At 45.6% G+C, this 16,944-nt stretch overlaps 1 protein-coding gene across 2 annotated transcripts; it reads left to right on the top strand.

Annotated features, from left to right (window-relative positions):
* Nucleotides 1–2,295: 2,295 nt before the first annotated feature.
* Coch (cochlin) lies at nucleotides 2,296–16,381 on the top strand. 2 transcript variants are annotated; one of them, XM_048415706.3, is made up of 12 exons: nucleotides 2,296–2,364; nucleotides 2,559–2,611; nucleotides 2,684–2,737; nucleotides 4,468–4,624; nucleotides 5,508–5,641; nucleotides 6,503–6,565; nucleotides 7,476–7,520; nucleotides 7,619–7,766; nucleotides 12,543–12,646; nucleotides 13,434–13,660; nucleotides 14,112–14,628; nucleotides 15,539–16,381. In XM_048415706.3, the coding sequence occupies exons 2-12, from the start codon at nucleotides 2,578–2,580 to the stop codon at nucleotides 15,712–15,714; spliced, it is 1,659 nt and encodes a 552-aa protein (XP_048271663.2). In that variant the 5' UTR covers nucleotides 2,296–2,364; nucleotides 2,559–2,577; the 3' UTR covers nucleotides 15,715–16,381. The 2 variants fall into 2 exon arrangements, with proteins under 2 accessions (XP_048271663.2, XP_085553797.2); XM_085697671.2 differs by lacking the exon at nucleotides 2,296–2,364 and having other exon boundaries at nucleotides 2,563–2,737.
* Nucleotides 16,382–16,944: the final 563 nt, after the last annotated feature.

Below are 16,944 nucleotides of genomic sequence, written 5' to 3'. Positions count from 1 at the left end.
CCCAGCTGAGTGTTCCCCAGGTGGTCCCAACTGCAACCCAGTGAGGAACCAGCTACCCGCTGTTTTTTGCATATTGAATTCTTCCTTAGAGGAAGACAAACCAACAATCCTGGGAGTACAACGCTCTGAGATGTCACCCAGCTGAACGCAAACATGTAACTTTAACAATGTGTCTTTTTCAGTCAAATGCAGCTGATCTGGCTCGCCCTTGCTTTGACTATTTCTGCAGCCAGGCTTCTTACATTCACATATTTTCCCTCCATGCTCTTACGGTGAACAGGAAAAACAAACTAACCAAGGAACAGGAATATCACCCCGACTCCTCCACCCTCTTTGGTTGCTCTTTCCAAAAGAATAAAAATAAAGACTAACCTCTGACTTCTCTTAAATGTTTCAAAACAAAACAATTAAAATGCTTGGGTAAACAACCATGAAACTTAATGAGCTATTTCCTCTATTTTTTAAGTCACAGACTCGGGGTCTATCATGGAAATAGCTGCACAGTTTTGATTCTGCCAAATCACTGTGGAATGGCCTCAGGGGCTATGCCCTTGCGCGGCTCTGCCTGCACCCCTTAGCCATGTGATGTGAGTAGCAGCGCCTGAGTGGCTGCCTGGCAACTAATTCTACAAGATCATGACAGTTTCCCAGGCTGACTGGAGGAGGCTGTCCCACCCTGGTGGAGGACACACAGAGAGCAATCATGAAAAGAGCCGTTTTAACTGTCCTTCTCCCCAGGAATACATTAGGGGTGGTTCAGTAGACTTCTGAGAGCACAGCTCTCTCATGGAAGAGATCGAACCCTTCAAGAAGCCACGAGAAAGAAATTGCCAGCACATCCCGATCCACCAATCAAGGGATTTTGTCTCTCCTTTCAGAGGACACACAAGTAGTAAGAGGAATTAAACCCTAGTACCCGTCTGCTTGATGAAAACATCAAACCATTCTACCTAGGCAAGGGCTGACCATCTGATGGGGGAGGAAGTGACACCCTCCAACACAGGTAGCCCCGCAACACCATGCCCGTTGGTGTAGGAGTGATTCCACTTGTATAATGTCCGTAAAAGACAAATCTGTAGGGGTAGGAAATCAACTAGTGATTTCTGAGCGTGGCGGTGAAGAAAGGGATGCTAGCCAACCACTAGGAGACATCATTTTGGAGGTGATGGAATGTTCTAAAATGGACTACGATGGGGATCATAAACTTTACTAGAAGTTACTGAATCCTGTTCTTTCAATGGATGGATTCATTGAGGTAAATTACAACTAAATAAAGCTAGTTTTAAAACAGGTATTGTAGCCAGGTGCATACGTAGTACTGCCGTAGGGCTGAGGTGGGCGAATTGTGAGTTCAAGGTCATAGTGATTACAGTAAAACTAAATCTCAAAAGAAAAAAAAGGGGGGAGGGGACTGCCAGAGTAAGGGCTGGCCAGGTCTGGAGTTCCTCAGCTGTCTTGCTGGTCGTCGTCTGTCACTAACCATTCCCCTTGAGTTCCGTTCTTTCTCCATGTCCATCACGAAAAGTGACTTTAGTAGAATTGGCGGTGGGAGGATGGGACACACACACACACACACACACACACACACACAGAGAGAGAGAGAGAGAGAGAGAGAGAGAGAGAGAGAGAGAGAGAGCCAAATAGACTGGACCGACAAACAAGGAGTAATCTTCCCTGATCTAGAAAAAGAGAAATAAAAAAGAAAGTGTAAATATTGCCTGGAGGTTAGCGGGCACTCTACAACGTTCCTACCCCTTACAACAAACGACCCGTCAGGGAAAACAGTTTTCTCACAGAAAAGAAGTCCGGAGGCCAAGCCCCCAAAGAATAACGGGTCGTGGAACAAGTTTCCCAGCACAGCATTTCACCAAATGCCGGTTGGTTTTACTTTAAAGGTAGCACTGTTCCCATGGGCGCGAAGTTGCAAGTTTTCTAGGACCCGGCTGCTCTGCACCCCACGGGCGGGCGACCGTGCGGAGGAGTCTATCAATTCCCTCTGTGCAGTCACCCACCACCTCGTCCAGGACCCTGCACGACCTGCGAGTCCCTAGGAGCGTCCCCGGGCGCGCTCAGATGCACCCCACCCCCAAATCCCGGGGCGCCACCCGCTACCTTCACACCTCCCCAGGGGACCCCCACACCGCAGGGAGAGGCGCCAGCGCGCCGTCCTCCCCCCCGGGGGGGGGCGTCGGTGGCAGAGGGCGGAGCTGGCCGGCCACCGCCCTACCGGGGTACCCAGGACCGCTCCCAACCCCCGCCCGTGGCCCCCCGCACCGCACAGTGCTCATGCGCGCCGCCGGCCTTTATAGCAGCCGCGGAGCCGCGCTTACCGCACTTGGGTGCAGCCGGGCGGATCCCACGCAGGTGAGGGACCAGGGGTGATGCACGGGGTCTGTCCCTGTCTATCAGTGTGTCCCCCGCGCCGACGTGAGGTGGCACAGTGTGCTCGGGACTGCTCTATCTGCAGCGGCCAGGCTCTCCCGCCTTCGCCCGCTCCCGAGGATCCCGGGGGCCCTGGGGTCCCCGGCGAACCTCGTTCACGCCTCGCTCTCCCGCAGGTCCTCGCAGACCCCCGCCATGCCCGCGTCCTGGATCCCTACTCTCTGCCTCGGTGGGTACGCGCCCTCGCCGCCGCGCCCGCGCGGGCGGAGGCTGCAGCCACCTAGCTGTCCTTTCTCCGCAGGTGCGTGGCTGCTGCTGCTACTGCTGCCCCGGCTCGCGCTCGCCGAGGGAGCCGGTGAGTTGGATGCGGGAGGAGGAGGGAGAGAGGACAGGGAGGGAGGGAAGGAGGCTGAGGACCTGCGAGGGATGCCGGACTGGAGTGGCGGAGAGGCACCCGCTCCCATCCCCTATGTACCATGGGTCCGACCAGGTTCCCTTCCCGGGAGTACACCATCTAGCTCTTGGGACCCCTAGTCCCGAGTTACTGGCTTGGGAAAACCGGTTGGTCCCAGCCCACAGATGGGGCGCCTCAGGTCCTGGTCCCACCTAGTCCAGTCACCTCGCTATGTGTTTGTCGTACTGTAACCCCTATGGAAGCACCGTCGGCAGTTCTTCTCGCTTTCTGGAAGCCTCAAAAGAGTTAGTTTTGAGTACATCTTTTCTGCGATGTAAGGAGTAGTTTCATTTCTAAAAATCGGTCGTTTGCTTTTCTTGAAAGTGGAAATGGTAAGTACCGCACCTGATTGCCCTGTTCACCTTTTGTCCAAGGGGGTCAGTGTTAGCGGCTCTAAGACAGACTCTGTTCAAGATTCTAGTGTCACTGCCGGCCCCCACCCCCAGGTCGCTGAAAACGGGAAAGACTGGGGTTGTCTGATAGAGATGCTGGACTCCTGTACGGAGTTAGGGTCTTAACTGAGCAGAGGAACTGGTATTATACCTGGGAGAAGTCTTCCCCTTTCTTCCATGGCCCAGGTAGCAGCACAGACAGAGGTCCTTGGCAGAAGCAAGTAACTCAACTTGCAAAACTATTCCGTCTTGTCGGGTGATGGAGATGTTGTACCCCCACCCCCACCCCCATCTGTTTCCAAAGATCTTTGTCCCTGTGTTTGGAAAATCGTACTCAATAACCTTAATCTCGGTTTAATCAGCAGTAAATTGGCAGGCTACCATTTCGGAGTTTGTTGTAATTTGACAAATTAACACCTTTCATAGTAACTTTGTTTGCTTTTGGGGGGCGGTGTCACTGTAGCTCAGGCTAGCCTCAAAACTCAAGGCAAAAATCCTCCTGCCTCAGCTTCCGGAGCGCTGGGATGACTGAGTGAGCCACTCAGGATTTTCTAAAGAAGCATTTGCTGCCTCCAGGGTCCCTTTGGTCTGATCTGGAGGAGATATAATCAGATGTAAGTGTAGGGCTAACTTCCTGGTGTCTGTCCTTTGGAAGTTGTGGGGTGATTCTTGGGCTAACTAACACTATAACTTTCACTTCCTCCTTTGGAAACTTGTCAACTAAATACCGTTCTGTGGATCCAGGCACCAGTTAACTGGCTGGCTCATGTGAACATGAGATTTTAAGGTGGTGGTTGTATCAGGTAACAAGGCTAAACAGCCCCGTGGAAAGGGTCACTTCAAGACTTTTGCATGTGTCTATGAAGACACCCCAGGACCCAGAATTACTGTCATGGTAAACGACTGTCAACAGTTTCATTGCAATTGGGATTTTTGTACTTCTAAGGACAAGGTCAAAGACAAGCATTGTCTTCTCATTTAGATGTACTTTGTTACATTTTCCAAATTGACTAAGAACTGGGAATATTGTCACATTAGACATCTGCAGTAACTGGGCCCTAGATTAAATTGAAAATCCTTTTTGCTTTGCTAACATCTAAAACAGCATCAACATTTAAGTCAGTGTTTTGGTGGAAGTATAGAAACTAGGGGATTAAAATAATCCCATACCCTGAGTTTCCTGCAACACTCCTCCACGAAGCCTTCGGAGCACTTACGTAACAAATCCTTTCTCTTCAGTTCCCATTGCCATCACCTGCTTTACCAGAGGCCTGGATATCCGGAAAGAGAAAGCAGATGTTCTCTGCCCAGGAGGCTGTTCTCTGGAGGAATTTTCTGTGTTTGGGAACATAGTATATGCTTCGATATCCAGCATATGTGGGGCTGCTGTCCATAGGTGAGCCAGATCATGTGGGAAGGGCCATGCGGGTGGACAGTGGTACAAGCATAGTTAGTCTTTCCCCCATTTAGCCGTTTGGTCCCATTTCCTACCTGCTTGCTTCTTTTCCGTGTCCCTTTGGGTCACAGGAGGTGGATATAGTCTTAAGGTTTTCCTGGGCATTCTTGCAGCACCAAAAGTACAAGGGGAGCTGTCTGACAATGAGCAGATGTGTTAATTAATAAAATTGTGTAAGTATGTGTGTGTGTGTGTGTGTGTGCTATAATTGTTTGGCTTGCCACGGAGGACAGACAAGGGTGTTGGATCCCTTGGAGCTAGAGTTGCATGTGGTTGTGAGCCACCTCATGGTGCTAGGAACTGATCTTGGGACTTCTTAAACACTGAGCCGGTTCTTCAGCTCTGCATAAGTGCCTGATGGCTACATTCCTATGATCCTAAAACATTCCTCATTGTGTCGTATATTCGGGGGTTTTAGCTTTCACCTCAAATCTTAAAGTAGACCCAGTTTTGGTCTGCTTTCCACATGAGACTGAACTCGGGTTTTGAGATATCTTGTTGACTGTGGTGAGCCAATGCTACTCCATCCTACAGTAAAAGAGAGGGTATGATTTTTCTAATACACTCCAAGAGCACATGCAGTTAGTTAGCGCCATTTTATTAATTCTGAATCTTGGAGAGATAAGAAACAGGGTACCAGTGTGTCCTTAGCATCGCTTTAAAAAGTTTGACAGCACAAAGTCCTTTCTCCAGACATTTTTTGTTCCTGTAAAAATGAGTCTCGAAGCTGGCAGCAAGCATCCTTAGGCAACTTCTCCACTCAGCAATTTTCTTGACCAATCAAGCAACTGGATAGTGTCTCAGCTTAGCTCTGACGTTGCAGGGGAGTGATTGACACCTCCGGCGGACCTGTGCGTGTCTATAGCCTTCCCGGTCGCGAGAACTATTCTTCTGTGGATGCCAATGGCGTTCAGTCCCAGACACTTTCCAGATGGCCTTCTTCCTTCGCAGTGACCAGTAGGTACAATTTTCTTGTTCTCAGCTGTGCATAAGTGCCCCGCGCTACCGTCTCGCCCGCAAGAACGACGCGGGACACTTAGGATTCTTCTGCAGTAAAGCTTTATGCGTCTTGAGAGGGAGAGCATAAGCTTACATGGCGGAGACCCAGAATGAGGGGAACCCAGCCCTTATAAAGGAAACAGTCCTCGCTTCTGACGTGTCACTCTCGGATTGGTCCGCTGCCCATTATCCCAGATGATGCCTCGGAAGTAGGCAGGGACGCAGTGGTAGAGAGTTACCAAGCACATCCGCTGGGATTAAAGGCGTGTGCTACAATACCTTGAACTCACAGAGATCTGCCTGTCTCTGCTTCCCAGGCATTGGGACCAAAGGTGTGTACTACCACGCCTTGAGGTCACAGAGGTCAATCTCTACCTTTGTTCCTTGAAGCAATGGAGAATGTGGTTGCGGCCCTCCACACATAAGCACTTCCCCACACCCCTCAAAGGGATTTTCGGCTTTCTTTAGACCAGCCTTTTTGGTTGATGGAAAAATCTTATAGTTAAGAAGTCAACTATGGGACAGAGTCACCCAAGTTTGGGGGAGTAAAAAAAAAAATCTCACCTCTCTCAGTGGAAACCGAAATCTGAATTGTTTGCAGTCTGAATGCCTAGATAGTTAGCAGGTAACAAACTGTCAAACCTGGAAAGTCTGGTTTTGGTGATCTTTTCAAATACATCAAGAATTCAAACCTAATAGTCAGTGTGATGTCTACATCTGAGTCACCATTACCCCCAACCATCATGTAGAACTTTAGGTGAATAAAGCTCTGGTGACAGAGAAGGAAAGAGTAAAACAATAAACTTCTCATCTCAACAGAAGGAAAAAGCAGTTCCCAGGAAGCCACGGGACGGGCGGTATCCACAGCCCATCCGCCTGCAGGTATGAAACACAGACCGATCCCCTTGTTGCCGGGCATATCATTTGGAGTTAGAAATGCTGTTGGTAGAACCTTGACTTCAGAACATTAACACAGAGGAGCAAAGCAGCTATCTCACATTTACTGATATTTTGAATATTTTTGAATATTTTGATATTTTGAAGCATTCTACTTTAGAGTTCATGGTTCTTCTCTTCTTTATCATAAACCTAGCTCATCCAGTCTCAGAAGTCCGTTCCATCTCTCCCTGATTTGATGGACCTTGTGTGGAAACCGGTCAAGGACTTCTTTCTTGCTCCTTGCTCCAATAGTCCACTTAGTTTCTGCACTGTCATGTGACTAAAAGAAACCAGTGTGTGGCCGCTACAAGAAAAAGTTCAGGGATCTCTATTTCCAAAACAGTGGCCATTTCATTTTGTCTTATTTTATTGAGATTTGTTTTATGTGTGTATGTGTGTGTGACTGTATTTATGTGTATGGTGTGTGTGCAGGCAAAGGCGGAACTAAGAGAGGGTGGTGGGCTATTCTGGAACGTAGGTTAAGGCACTGTGACTTGAGCTGCTTGGTGTAGAGCTGGGAGCCAAACCTGGGACTTCCGCAAAAGCAGTAAGCGCTAGATTACCCGCTGCTTCATCTCTCCAGCCCTTACCATTTTAAAGCTGAAGAAATGAAGAACATGTGGCTCTGTATTCCCACTTCAGCTGTGGGTTTTAGATATCAAAGCCTTGGATAGATACATACCAAATGCATAGGCCGGCCACAGTTCTGTTCTGAGGTTGCTTTCCCAGTCCAGAAGACCCAGAAATGAACTTAAAAGGCCTTTCTAAGAATGGCACTCCTTGCCACAGGCTCATCCTGCTGGCAGTTCCTGCTGTGTAAACGGCTTGTGCTCAAGTGCTTCCTTTGTTTCAGGTAAACGACTCAAGAAAACACCAGAGAAGAAGACTGGCAATAAAGGTAAGCTGACAGCTAAGGGGGAGGGGCGTGGGGGGAAGTGGGAGCGTTTCCTCCTGCTGCACTTGAGACTCACAAAGCCCTTCTTTGGCTTTCTGCAGACTGTAAGGCAGACATTGCATTTCTGATCGATGGGAGCTTTAATATAGGCCAGCGCCGATTTAATTTGCAGAAGAATTTCGTTGGAAAAGTGGCGTTGATGCTGGGAATTGGGACCGAAGGACCACACGTGGGCCTCGTACAAGCCAGGTACCAACTTTAATAATGGGAGAAGTTATGGCTGTCTTGAATGATATCTACTTTCCACGCTGTAATATTAATTTCAGTTAAATATAATTTAAGTTTGGACAAGCTGCAATCCCAAACTATAATTCAGGATTTAAGAATGTCTCGGCAAGATTGGGTATCGTGGTGTATACCTTTAACCCCAGTACATAGGCAGCAGAGGCAGGTGATAGCCTTATATCTGCTTTGTGCTTGTCTCTGTGAGTTCAATGCCAGCCTAGTCTGCATAGCAAATAGACCAGCTAGGGCTGCATAGTGAGACCCGGTCCTTAGGGGGAGAAAATATATCTGAAGCATGTGCATGCACATGCAGTGTTCACAATTCTCCACACCGCAAACAACACCAACAAAAGACTGTCCGGTTAGTCTGTGCAGGTCTGAGGGCACCGCTGGCATAAAAGGACTTAGTGACCAGTGCACTGTAGAAAGCTGGAAAGGGGGTTTCATGGCCTGGAAGCCTTACACGAACACTTTCTCTGCTTCGCTCAGCTCTCGGCTTTTCTTTTCTGGAGGAAGCAGAGGTGAGCTCTCTGTTCCCTTTCTTTACTCTGCCAACATATATGGGCGGCTGAGCCAACAAGCAGCCTACCCCAACCTTAACCCCTTCCCTTGTCCCTTCCTTGGAAATCCAAAGCATGACTGTCACGGCTCTAGTATGGTGACATCAGCCTGAGAGAGTGAAGCCAAAAAATGAGGCGGACTGAAGTCTCATCTAGGGCCTCAGACAGCATGTATCCTCAGGGCATCTGAGGGTTAAGCAGGTCACACGAGCAAAGTTCACTGGAATGCGAGTTGTATACAGTCACAAGGGCCAAGATCACCTGAGTTAGGCCGCAGACCGTCGTGAGGACCACTCATGCTTACAAGCATCACGCTGGATAATAATGGGCAAGATGAAGGGTGGCCTAAGGCAGACCCACTCCTTCTACACCTGGGAGGGCACGGAAGCACGATCCAAGAACAACCAGAGGTCACGAGCTCTCAGAAGTCTCCCCACACAGCTTCGTTTAGGGACCGTGTTCCGACACGTGCCCTTTTCTGCTTCATTCCTGTAAACATGATCGTGGTGGCTTTAGTGCCGCACTAATGCCTCTTAGAGGAGGCTTGACAAGTAGAAGAACAAAGAAGTGCGTTTCGCAGACCAAGTCCTCCAGGTCCCGTCCTTGTAAAGTTGTGTTTCCTTTCTGCGTTGGAGAAGACGCTTGCTTTCCCCTTGTCTACGTGTCAGGCTGTAAAAGTGTTGGACCCCGCTCGCTCACCCCTTAGTGTCTGAAGCATTCTCTCGTATCGAATGTGCCTTGCGTGCTGTCTTCCAGGCTTCCTTTGCTGAGACAGTCTTCCCCTGCCGTCTGCTGCCGCACAGCACTCCATGACAAGAGGCCTTGTGTCAGCTTTGTTCCCATCTTTGACTATTTCATTCTGCTGAATTCCTGGGTGGGAAGTTCAGACACTGTCAAAGTCTCTGATAAAAATAGCTAAGTTGCTTTCTAGAAGGCTGAGTGAGGCAGCTAATACTGTCAGCAGTGGATAAGGATGGCCCGACACCTCTACGAGCACTCACTAATATTCCAGCCGTTACGGTTTCCCCACTTTGGTTTTTCAAGACAGGGCTTCTCTGTGTAGCCCTGGCTGTCCTGGAACTCGCTCTGAAGACCAGGCTGGCCTCGAATTCAAGGCCTCTGCCTCCCAAGTCCATTTGTTACTTTTTATAATAGGGTCTGTTTTGAAGATATTTAGATTTTCTTTTTTTTTTTTAAGTATTTTTATTTTATGTGCAGTGGTAATTTGCCATGGGTATCAGGTCCCCTGGAACTGGGATTACAGAGAGTTGTGAGCTGCCATGTGGGTGCTGGGAATTGAACCTGGGTCCTCTGGAAGTACAGTCAGTGCTCTTAAGTACTGAGCCATGTCTCTAGCCCAGTATTTAACCTTTCTATATAATATAGTCATTTTTCCCCTTACCTTTAAAACACTGAGCCCTTTATTATGTTGATTTAAATGCAAAATCAATTTTATGAACATCTATGCAAGTTTCTTTGAGTCAAGTACTGATTTATTATTATTATTTTGGTGATCTAGATGTTTTTGGTTTTTTTGAACAGGGTTTCTCTGGAACTTGCTTTGTAGACCAGGCTGTCCTCAAACTCAGAGATCCACCTGCCTCTGTTTCCCAAGTACTGGGATTAAAGGCATGCACCACTGTGCCTGATTTAGGTCCTGATACATTTTCTAGGTGTGTTTACTGTATATTTCAACATTGCCTGAGGCAACTCTCCCATATGACTTTTTTTTTCTTACATTGATTTGTCTTGACTAATTTAACCCTATGCTTTTTCATATCCTCACAGTCTTTCTGCTTTAGAAAGCACTAGAATAAAGAGCTTACTGTAGCACGGATTCTAATTGTTCTTAATAAAAACCCAGAGTCAGATATTAGAGGGTGAAAGTTGAGAGCTCAGAGAGGTAGCGCATCCAGCCACTAGAGAGACCTTTTACCAAATCCTCAGACCAAAGGGGAGATCCTGTCCTCAGACCGCCTTCTCAGACTGCATCCTCTGACTGACCCCTTCAGACCACACCTCAGACTGCATCCTCAGACTGACCCCTTCAGACCACACCTCAGACTGCATCCTCAGACTGACCCCTTCAGACCACACCTCAGACTGCTCTGAGCTCCTGTCTCCTCCTGCTTTATATTCCTCTCTCCGCCCAGCCATGTCACTCCTGTCTCCACCTTCCTAATGCTGGGATAAAAGCGTGGGATCCCACTTTGTGTGAGCTCTGTTTCTCTTTTAAACAGATTCAATCATGTGTAGCCCAGGGTGACCTTGAACTCACAGAGATCCCTCTGCCTCTGTCTCCCAAGTCCTGGAATTAAAGGTGTGTGCCATCACTGTTTGGCCTCAAATGGCTTAGATCTGCACTCTGATCTTGAGGCAAACTTTGTTAAAATATACACAAAATATCACTATATAATATACAAATAGAACAGGATGACCTTTGCATCATTAATGATGCAAAAATAAGAGGACTGGCTTAGGTGAGAATCTGAATAATTGAGAGTGACTACAAACTTACCTAGGTAACCAAACCGGGCTATCGGATTGCATGATCCAGCAGGTGGGCAGGGAGAAAGTCTGTGCTCTTCTTGTCACTCACAGAATGTTGAAGAGTCAGGGATAGTCGCACGCATATTCAGTCCCACAGCCCAGAAAGATGAAAGAGGAGATCTTGTCTTGAAGCAAGCAATCAAGCAAACAAACAATAAAGCCCGACGCTAAAATGGCTACTTATGTTTAAAGCTTAAAAATTTGCACTTAATGAAATTCTGACTACAAAGATTTTACTCAGCCTTGTGTGTGTGTGTGTGTGTGTGTGTGTGTGTGCGCGCACGTGCGCGCACACGCAGGTGGACATGCACATGGATGCAGAAGGTAGAGGACAGTCCATGTTTTATCCTTCAGATGCCATTCACTTTTTATTGTTTTAGACAGGTCTCTGATAGGCCTGGAACTCGCCGAGTCAGGAGGCTGGTTGGCCAACATGTCCCAGGCATCTGCCTCCTCAGCATTGGGATCACAAATCTGAGCCACCACGCTCAGCTCTCTTTACATGAGTTCTGGAGATCGAACTCATGTCTTGGACTGAACCATCTTCTCGGTCTTTGATATGATCTCTAATGAACAAAATATAGTTAAAACTGAGCTGAAATTCTTTAAATAACCAGGATTGGCAAATGCCGTTGTCGTTTTTGTAAGAAAAATTTTATATTGCAGTGTTTTACAGTATATTTCCTTGTACTTTTTCCCATCTTTAAAATGTCAGCCTTTGGGACTAGAAATAAGGCTCAGCAATCAAGAGCATTGGTTGCTCTTCCAAAGGACCCAGGTTCACCTACATGGGCACTTACACATATCTGTATCCAGTTCTGGGAGATTTAACGCCCTCTTCTGGTTGCTGTGAGCATCAGGCATGCACACAGTGCACTGACCTAACAAGCAGACAAAACACCCACATACAAATAACACTTTTAGATGTCAATATTATTTATTTATTTTTGCTACTAGACAGCTAAATGCTTCTGGGGCTGTGCACTGGAGCAGATGTACCCTCACACCCAACTGTTTCCTACATACCTGCTGCCCAACCTTGCAGAGCGCCAAGACCAGACCCCACAGGCGCAGCTGCTTCACCATGCTGCAGACAGAAAGTCTGTAACTCCAGTTCCAACTTGAATTTGAAGCAGTCGAGTCTGAATTTAACATATTTTGTTAGGCAAATTCCGTGAGTCTGAGCCTGTTTCTTTAAATAATTAGTAGAATTCCACCTCATGGAAATAGGAAACCAAATGGCAAATGCTTAGCTATTATTTAAAATATAATAGATTTGGAGTGTAGCAACTATACTTGTTACATTTCTCAAACATTCCCAGTGAGTGGAAGCAATGTACTAGTTGATCATATACTTTGTGATTTAAAAGACTTAGGTCTGACTCTTCCTTACATTTATCTTATATGTGGTTTATTTCTATTGTTTTGCCTACATCCATTTCTCTATACCATGTGTGTGCCTGGTACCCAGAGGGGTCATGTAGGTGATGCTAGATCCCCTGGAAGTGAATTAGATGGTTGTGAACTGCTATGTTATACTGTGAATTGAACATTGGTCCTCTACCAGGAATTTTTTTAAAGGCCATCTAACTATTTTCTTTCCTAAAAACTTTTTTTTTCATTCTTATAGTGAACATCCCAAAATAGAATTTTACCTGAAAAACTTTACTTCAGCCAAAGATGTCTTGTTTGCCATAAAAGAAGTAGGTTTCCGCGGGGGTAATTCCAACACGGGTAAGTGCACTGCCTTCGGGCTCAGCATAGGGATGATTGAGACCAAAACCCCAAGTTACCACTTTTAGTGCCATCTAGGAGACTCCCGCCTGCTAGCTCTTGTGTTGACTAGATCTGCATCTCATCACCTGACAACTCTCTGTAGTGGAAAATATGCCAATGGGTTAGTCGGTAATTCTTTCTTTGCTTGTTATTTTTTTGTGTTTGTCTTTTTGAGACAGGGTTTCTCTGTATAACAGCCCTGGCTATCCAAGAACTCAATTTGTAGACCAGGCTGGCCTCAGACTCAAGAGATCTGCCTCTGCCTCCCAAGTGCTGGGATTAAAGGTGTGCACCACCACCACCACCTGGTGCTGAAAATTCTTAAATAAATAAATAGAAATTTTAAAACCTACAGCATTGTGCTCTTCAGGAAAGTTACTGATTGTAAGCAAAGATGAACAGACTTAACCACAAAGGAAGATGGAGCAGACTTTGGAAGGCTCCTTGTACCCTAGCTGCCCTCGTAGGCCAGTAAGGGGTGAGAGCACATGACAGGAGGGACCGTGTTATGTTTTACCATTAAATGATGGAAGGGAATGTGAGACTTCTGGGAGGTGGAGGGGGAAGCAGTGTAGGTTGTGAAGACCAAAAATAGGCCTGAAGGATAATCAAACTTTCCCGTTTCATAGATCTTTTACTAACTGAATTCCATAAGTTAAATTCTTAAATGGAATAGCGTTGCTACCCAGAAATTGAAATGTCATTTGAGCCATGACCAATGCTGTTCGTTTGCTTCTGTTCTTAGGAAAAGCCTTGAAGCACACTGCTCAGAAATTCTTTACAGCAGATGCAGGGGTGAGAAAAGGGATACCAAAAGTGGTGGTGGTGTTTATTGATGGCTGGCCTTCTGATGATATTGAGGAAGCAGGCATTGTGGCCAGAGAGTTTGGTGTCAACGTATTTATAGTTTCTGTGGCCAAGCCCATCCCTGAAGAACTGGGGATGGTTCAGGATGTTGCATTTGTTGACAAGGTAAGGTGTAATGGCCAGTTCCTGCTAATGGGTGGGAGTGACTCAGTTTGGGACCTCTTACACCTAGTACTGATAAGTCCATAACTAGATTAATGTACATATATTTGATATGTTTGAGGAGGGCATGGAAGAATAGACCTATAATCCCAGCTACTCTTGTAGACGAGGCTGGCCTTGAAATCACAGAGATCTGCCAGCCTCTGCCTCCTAAGGGCTAGGATTAAAGGCGTGCACCACCACTGCCCAGCAATCCCAGCTACTCAATGAAGCTTAGACGACAGGTTTACAAATCCTGGGCCAGCCTGTTTAACTAAGACCCCTATCTCAAAATGAGAAGTAGCAAGAAGGCTGGGGATATATATGTGAGTTCTAGGTTCATTCTCCAACACCACACCGTTTGTAAAATACTAAACTTTTTATTTGGGGGGTATCTTTTGTCTTCCCCTTTTAGGCTGTGTGTCGGAACAATGGCTTCTTCTCTTATCACATGCCCAACTGGTTTGGCACCACAAAGTACGTGAAGCCTCTGGTGCAGAAGCTCTGTACTCACGAGCAGATGATGTGCAGCAAGACCTGTTACAACTCGGTGAATATCGCCTTCCTAATCGACGGGTCCAGCAGTGTCGGGGATAGCAATTTCCGTCTCATGCTGGAATTTGTTTCTAACATAGCCAAGACATTTGAAATCTCAGACATTGGAGCCAAAATAGCTGCTGTCCAGTTCACTTATGATCAGCGCACAGAATTCAGTTTCACTGACTATAACACCAAAGAGAATGTCCTAGCTGTTCTAGCAAACATACGCTACATGAGCGGTGGAACAGCTACTGGTGATGCCATTTCCTTTACTGTTAGAAATGTATTTGGTCCCATAAGGGAAAGCCCCAACAAAAACTTCCTGGTAATTGTCACAGATGGGCAGTCCTACGATGATGTCCGAGGCCCCGCTGCAGCTGCCCATGATGCAGGTAAGATGGTTGTTCTTTGTGATAGGGATACAAAAGGGGTCCTATGAATTCTACATCAATATAGGCATTATAGTGGAAAGGATCCTTGCAGTGTGGACTAAATTCAATGAGCTTTAGAGTCTCCGTGATTGAACTGCAATTCTTCCAGGCATCATTAAAATCCCTTTGGAAGTTTTTTTAATTGCCAGATATTTTTGCTTTAAAGACTAGCAATTCAAGATTTATGTGCACCATGTGTACACCTGGTGCCTGTGAAGATCAGAAGAGGACATCTGATCCCTTGGAACTGGAGTTAGATGGTTGTGAACTATGTGGGTGCTGGAAACTGGACACAGGTTCTGTGCAAGAGCAACAAATGTTAATTGCTGAGCCATCTCTCCAACTCCAAAACCTACAATTTTTGATAATTAGATTTGTCAATACTTCAAAGGCTGAAATAGAGGAAACAAAATTATCACTAGTACCTATTCCTAGGACAATGCAAACTTCCCCATTTATGTGTCCTTTTGTGCCAGGCTTAATTTAATGTGCTTATTAAGACCTCAAAATGATGTCTGAAAGTGACAGTAGCAGGGTCTTTCCTCACTGCCAACCACATATGTAGAATGTAGGATCTTTACAAACATCTGCTGGAGGATGTCCTTCTGTTCCTAGTTTGTTCAACACATTGTCTTTAATGAATTGATCATCATGGTATTTTCATCATTTATAGTAAATTGCTAATAGCAAAGCTTTTGGTTCTGACCAAATTATTTTCACCACAACCAAACTGTAGTCTACCTAGAAAACTTAGCACAGACCTCATTTAAATTAAGCAGTTTTCTCTGAGGTTGTATATTAATATACAGATATGTAACTTTGTATGTAATCTAGACCTATTTTTAACTCACTTAAAATATTTCCATTGTAGGTATCACCATCTTCTCTGTTGGTGTAGCTTGGGCACCTCTGGATGACCTGAGAGACATGGCCTCTAAACCCAAGGAGTCACATGCTTTCTTTACCAGAGAGTTCACAGGATTAGAACCAATTGTCTCTGACGTCATTAGAGGCATTTGTAGAGATTTCTTAGAATCCCAGCAGTAACTTTGATACTCTGACAACTCAAAGAATAAGTACATAAGGATCTAATATGCAAAATGTATTCTCAATACCTAAGTAACTATAGCTTATCAGGATCAGTAAATATGTCAATAGCAGTTTAAAGCAAATGAGCTTTCATTTGAAGCTCGGAATTTAGATTGGCCGAGGATAATCAGGGTCCTTAGAAACTCAGGAAAGAGATGTCATGGATTTAAACTGAAGATTGCAAACATGCATACTCAAAGTACGCTCCAGTTAGACACAGCACTGGTCCTTCCCTACTCACTCTGTACTGACTGTGCAAGGAGAGCAGCTTTTAAATATAGATCAAGTGTAATTTTGACCCATGTGGGTGTTTTTTTAAAACGAGTCAACAGACAGCTGTTATTTCATGTACTAGTCTTCATACACATTATATGGAACATGTATCAAGCTTCTTTTGTAGTGTTTTCATAACTAATGGCTGAAAATACCACATTGAGTAAAGATAGGATTGCCTGGTATTTTTCTATTTATATCCTTAATTTTATGTGTATAGACAGGCATGTACTCTAAGAACTGAGAAAATGTTTAAGCACGGAAAGTTTTTGAAAAATATTTCAAGTATTGTACCAGGAAAAATACTTGGCATAATGGTTTGGATGTCAACAATAAAACTGGAAGTGACTAAGTGCCTATTTATTAACACTACTGTTTTTCTTCTATGATAAACATTCTACCCCTGCTAGTGACCAATCTGAATTAAGTTGTGTAATATTTCATTCAATTATGCTCAACACCTATTGTAGACTACCAGATTTAACCACTAGTGCATGTTTTTGAGTACCTGCTTCAAGAGAAACATAAACAATATCTTTTTAAAAACTTAACAATATTTGTGAAGTTGATGTCAAAGAGACTATCAAAAATCCACTCAGCATAGACGAGAGCCCACAGGAATCTACAATTCCATATTGGCTACTTTCTCTAAGCTAGGTTCTGGCCTCTCCTTTACCCACCTGTGAACCTGTTTACTACCATCTGACCTAGGAAAGGCACTGGTTGTGACTCATGACTTCCTGGAGTGTACCCAAATTTCATAGCCCGGGCAGAGAGTAAGGATTATTATGTGAAAAGAGACTGCCCCCAAAACGACATAAAGACTTAATAAAAAAGAGCATTCCTCCTCCCCTCAAAGGCTGCAAACAATTCATTGTGAACAAGGAGAATCTTACCATAAGAAATAGGTTCAAT

Source organism: Myodes glareolus, chromosome 11 (genome assembly GCF_982192425.1).
Source record: "Myodes glareolus chromosome 11, mMyoGla1.1, whole genome shotgun sequence".
Taxonomy (NCBI): Eukaryota; Metazoa; Chordata; class Mammalia; order Rodentia; family Cricetidae; genus Myodes; species Myodes glareolus.
This window is presented reverse-complemented; position numbering and strand designations above follow the sequence as displayed.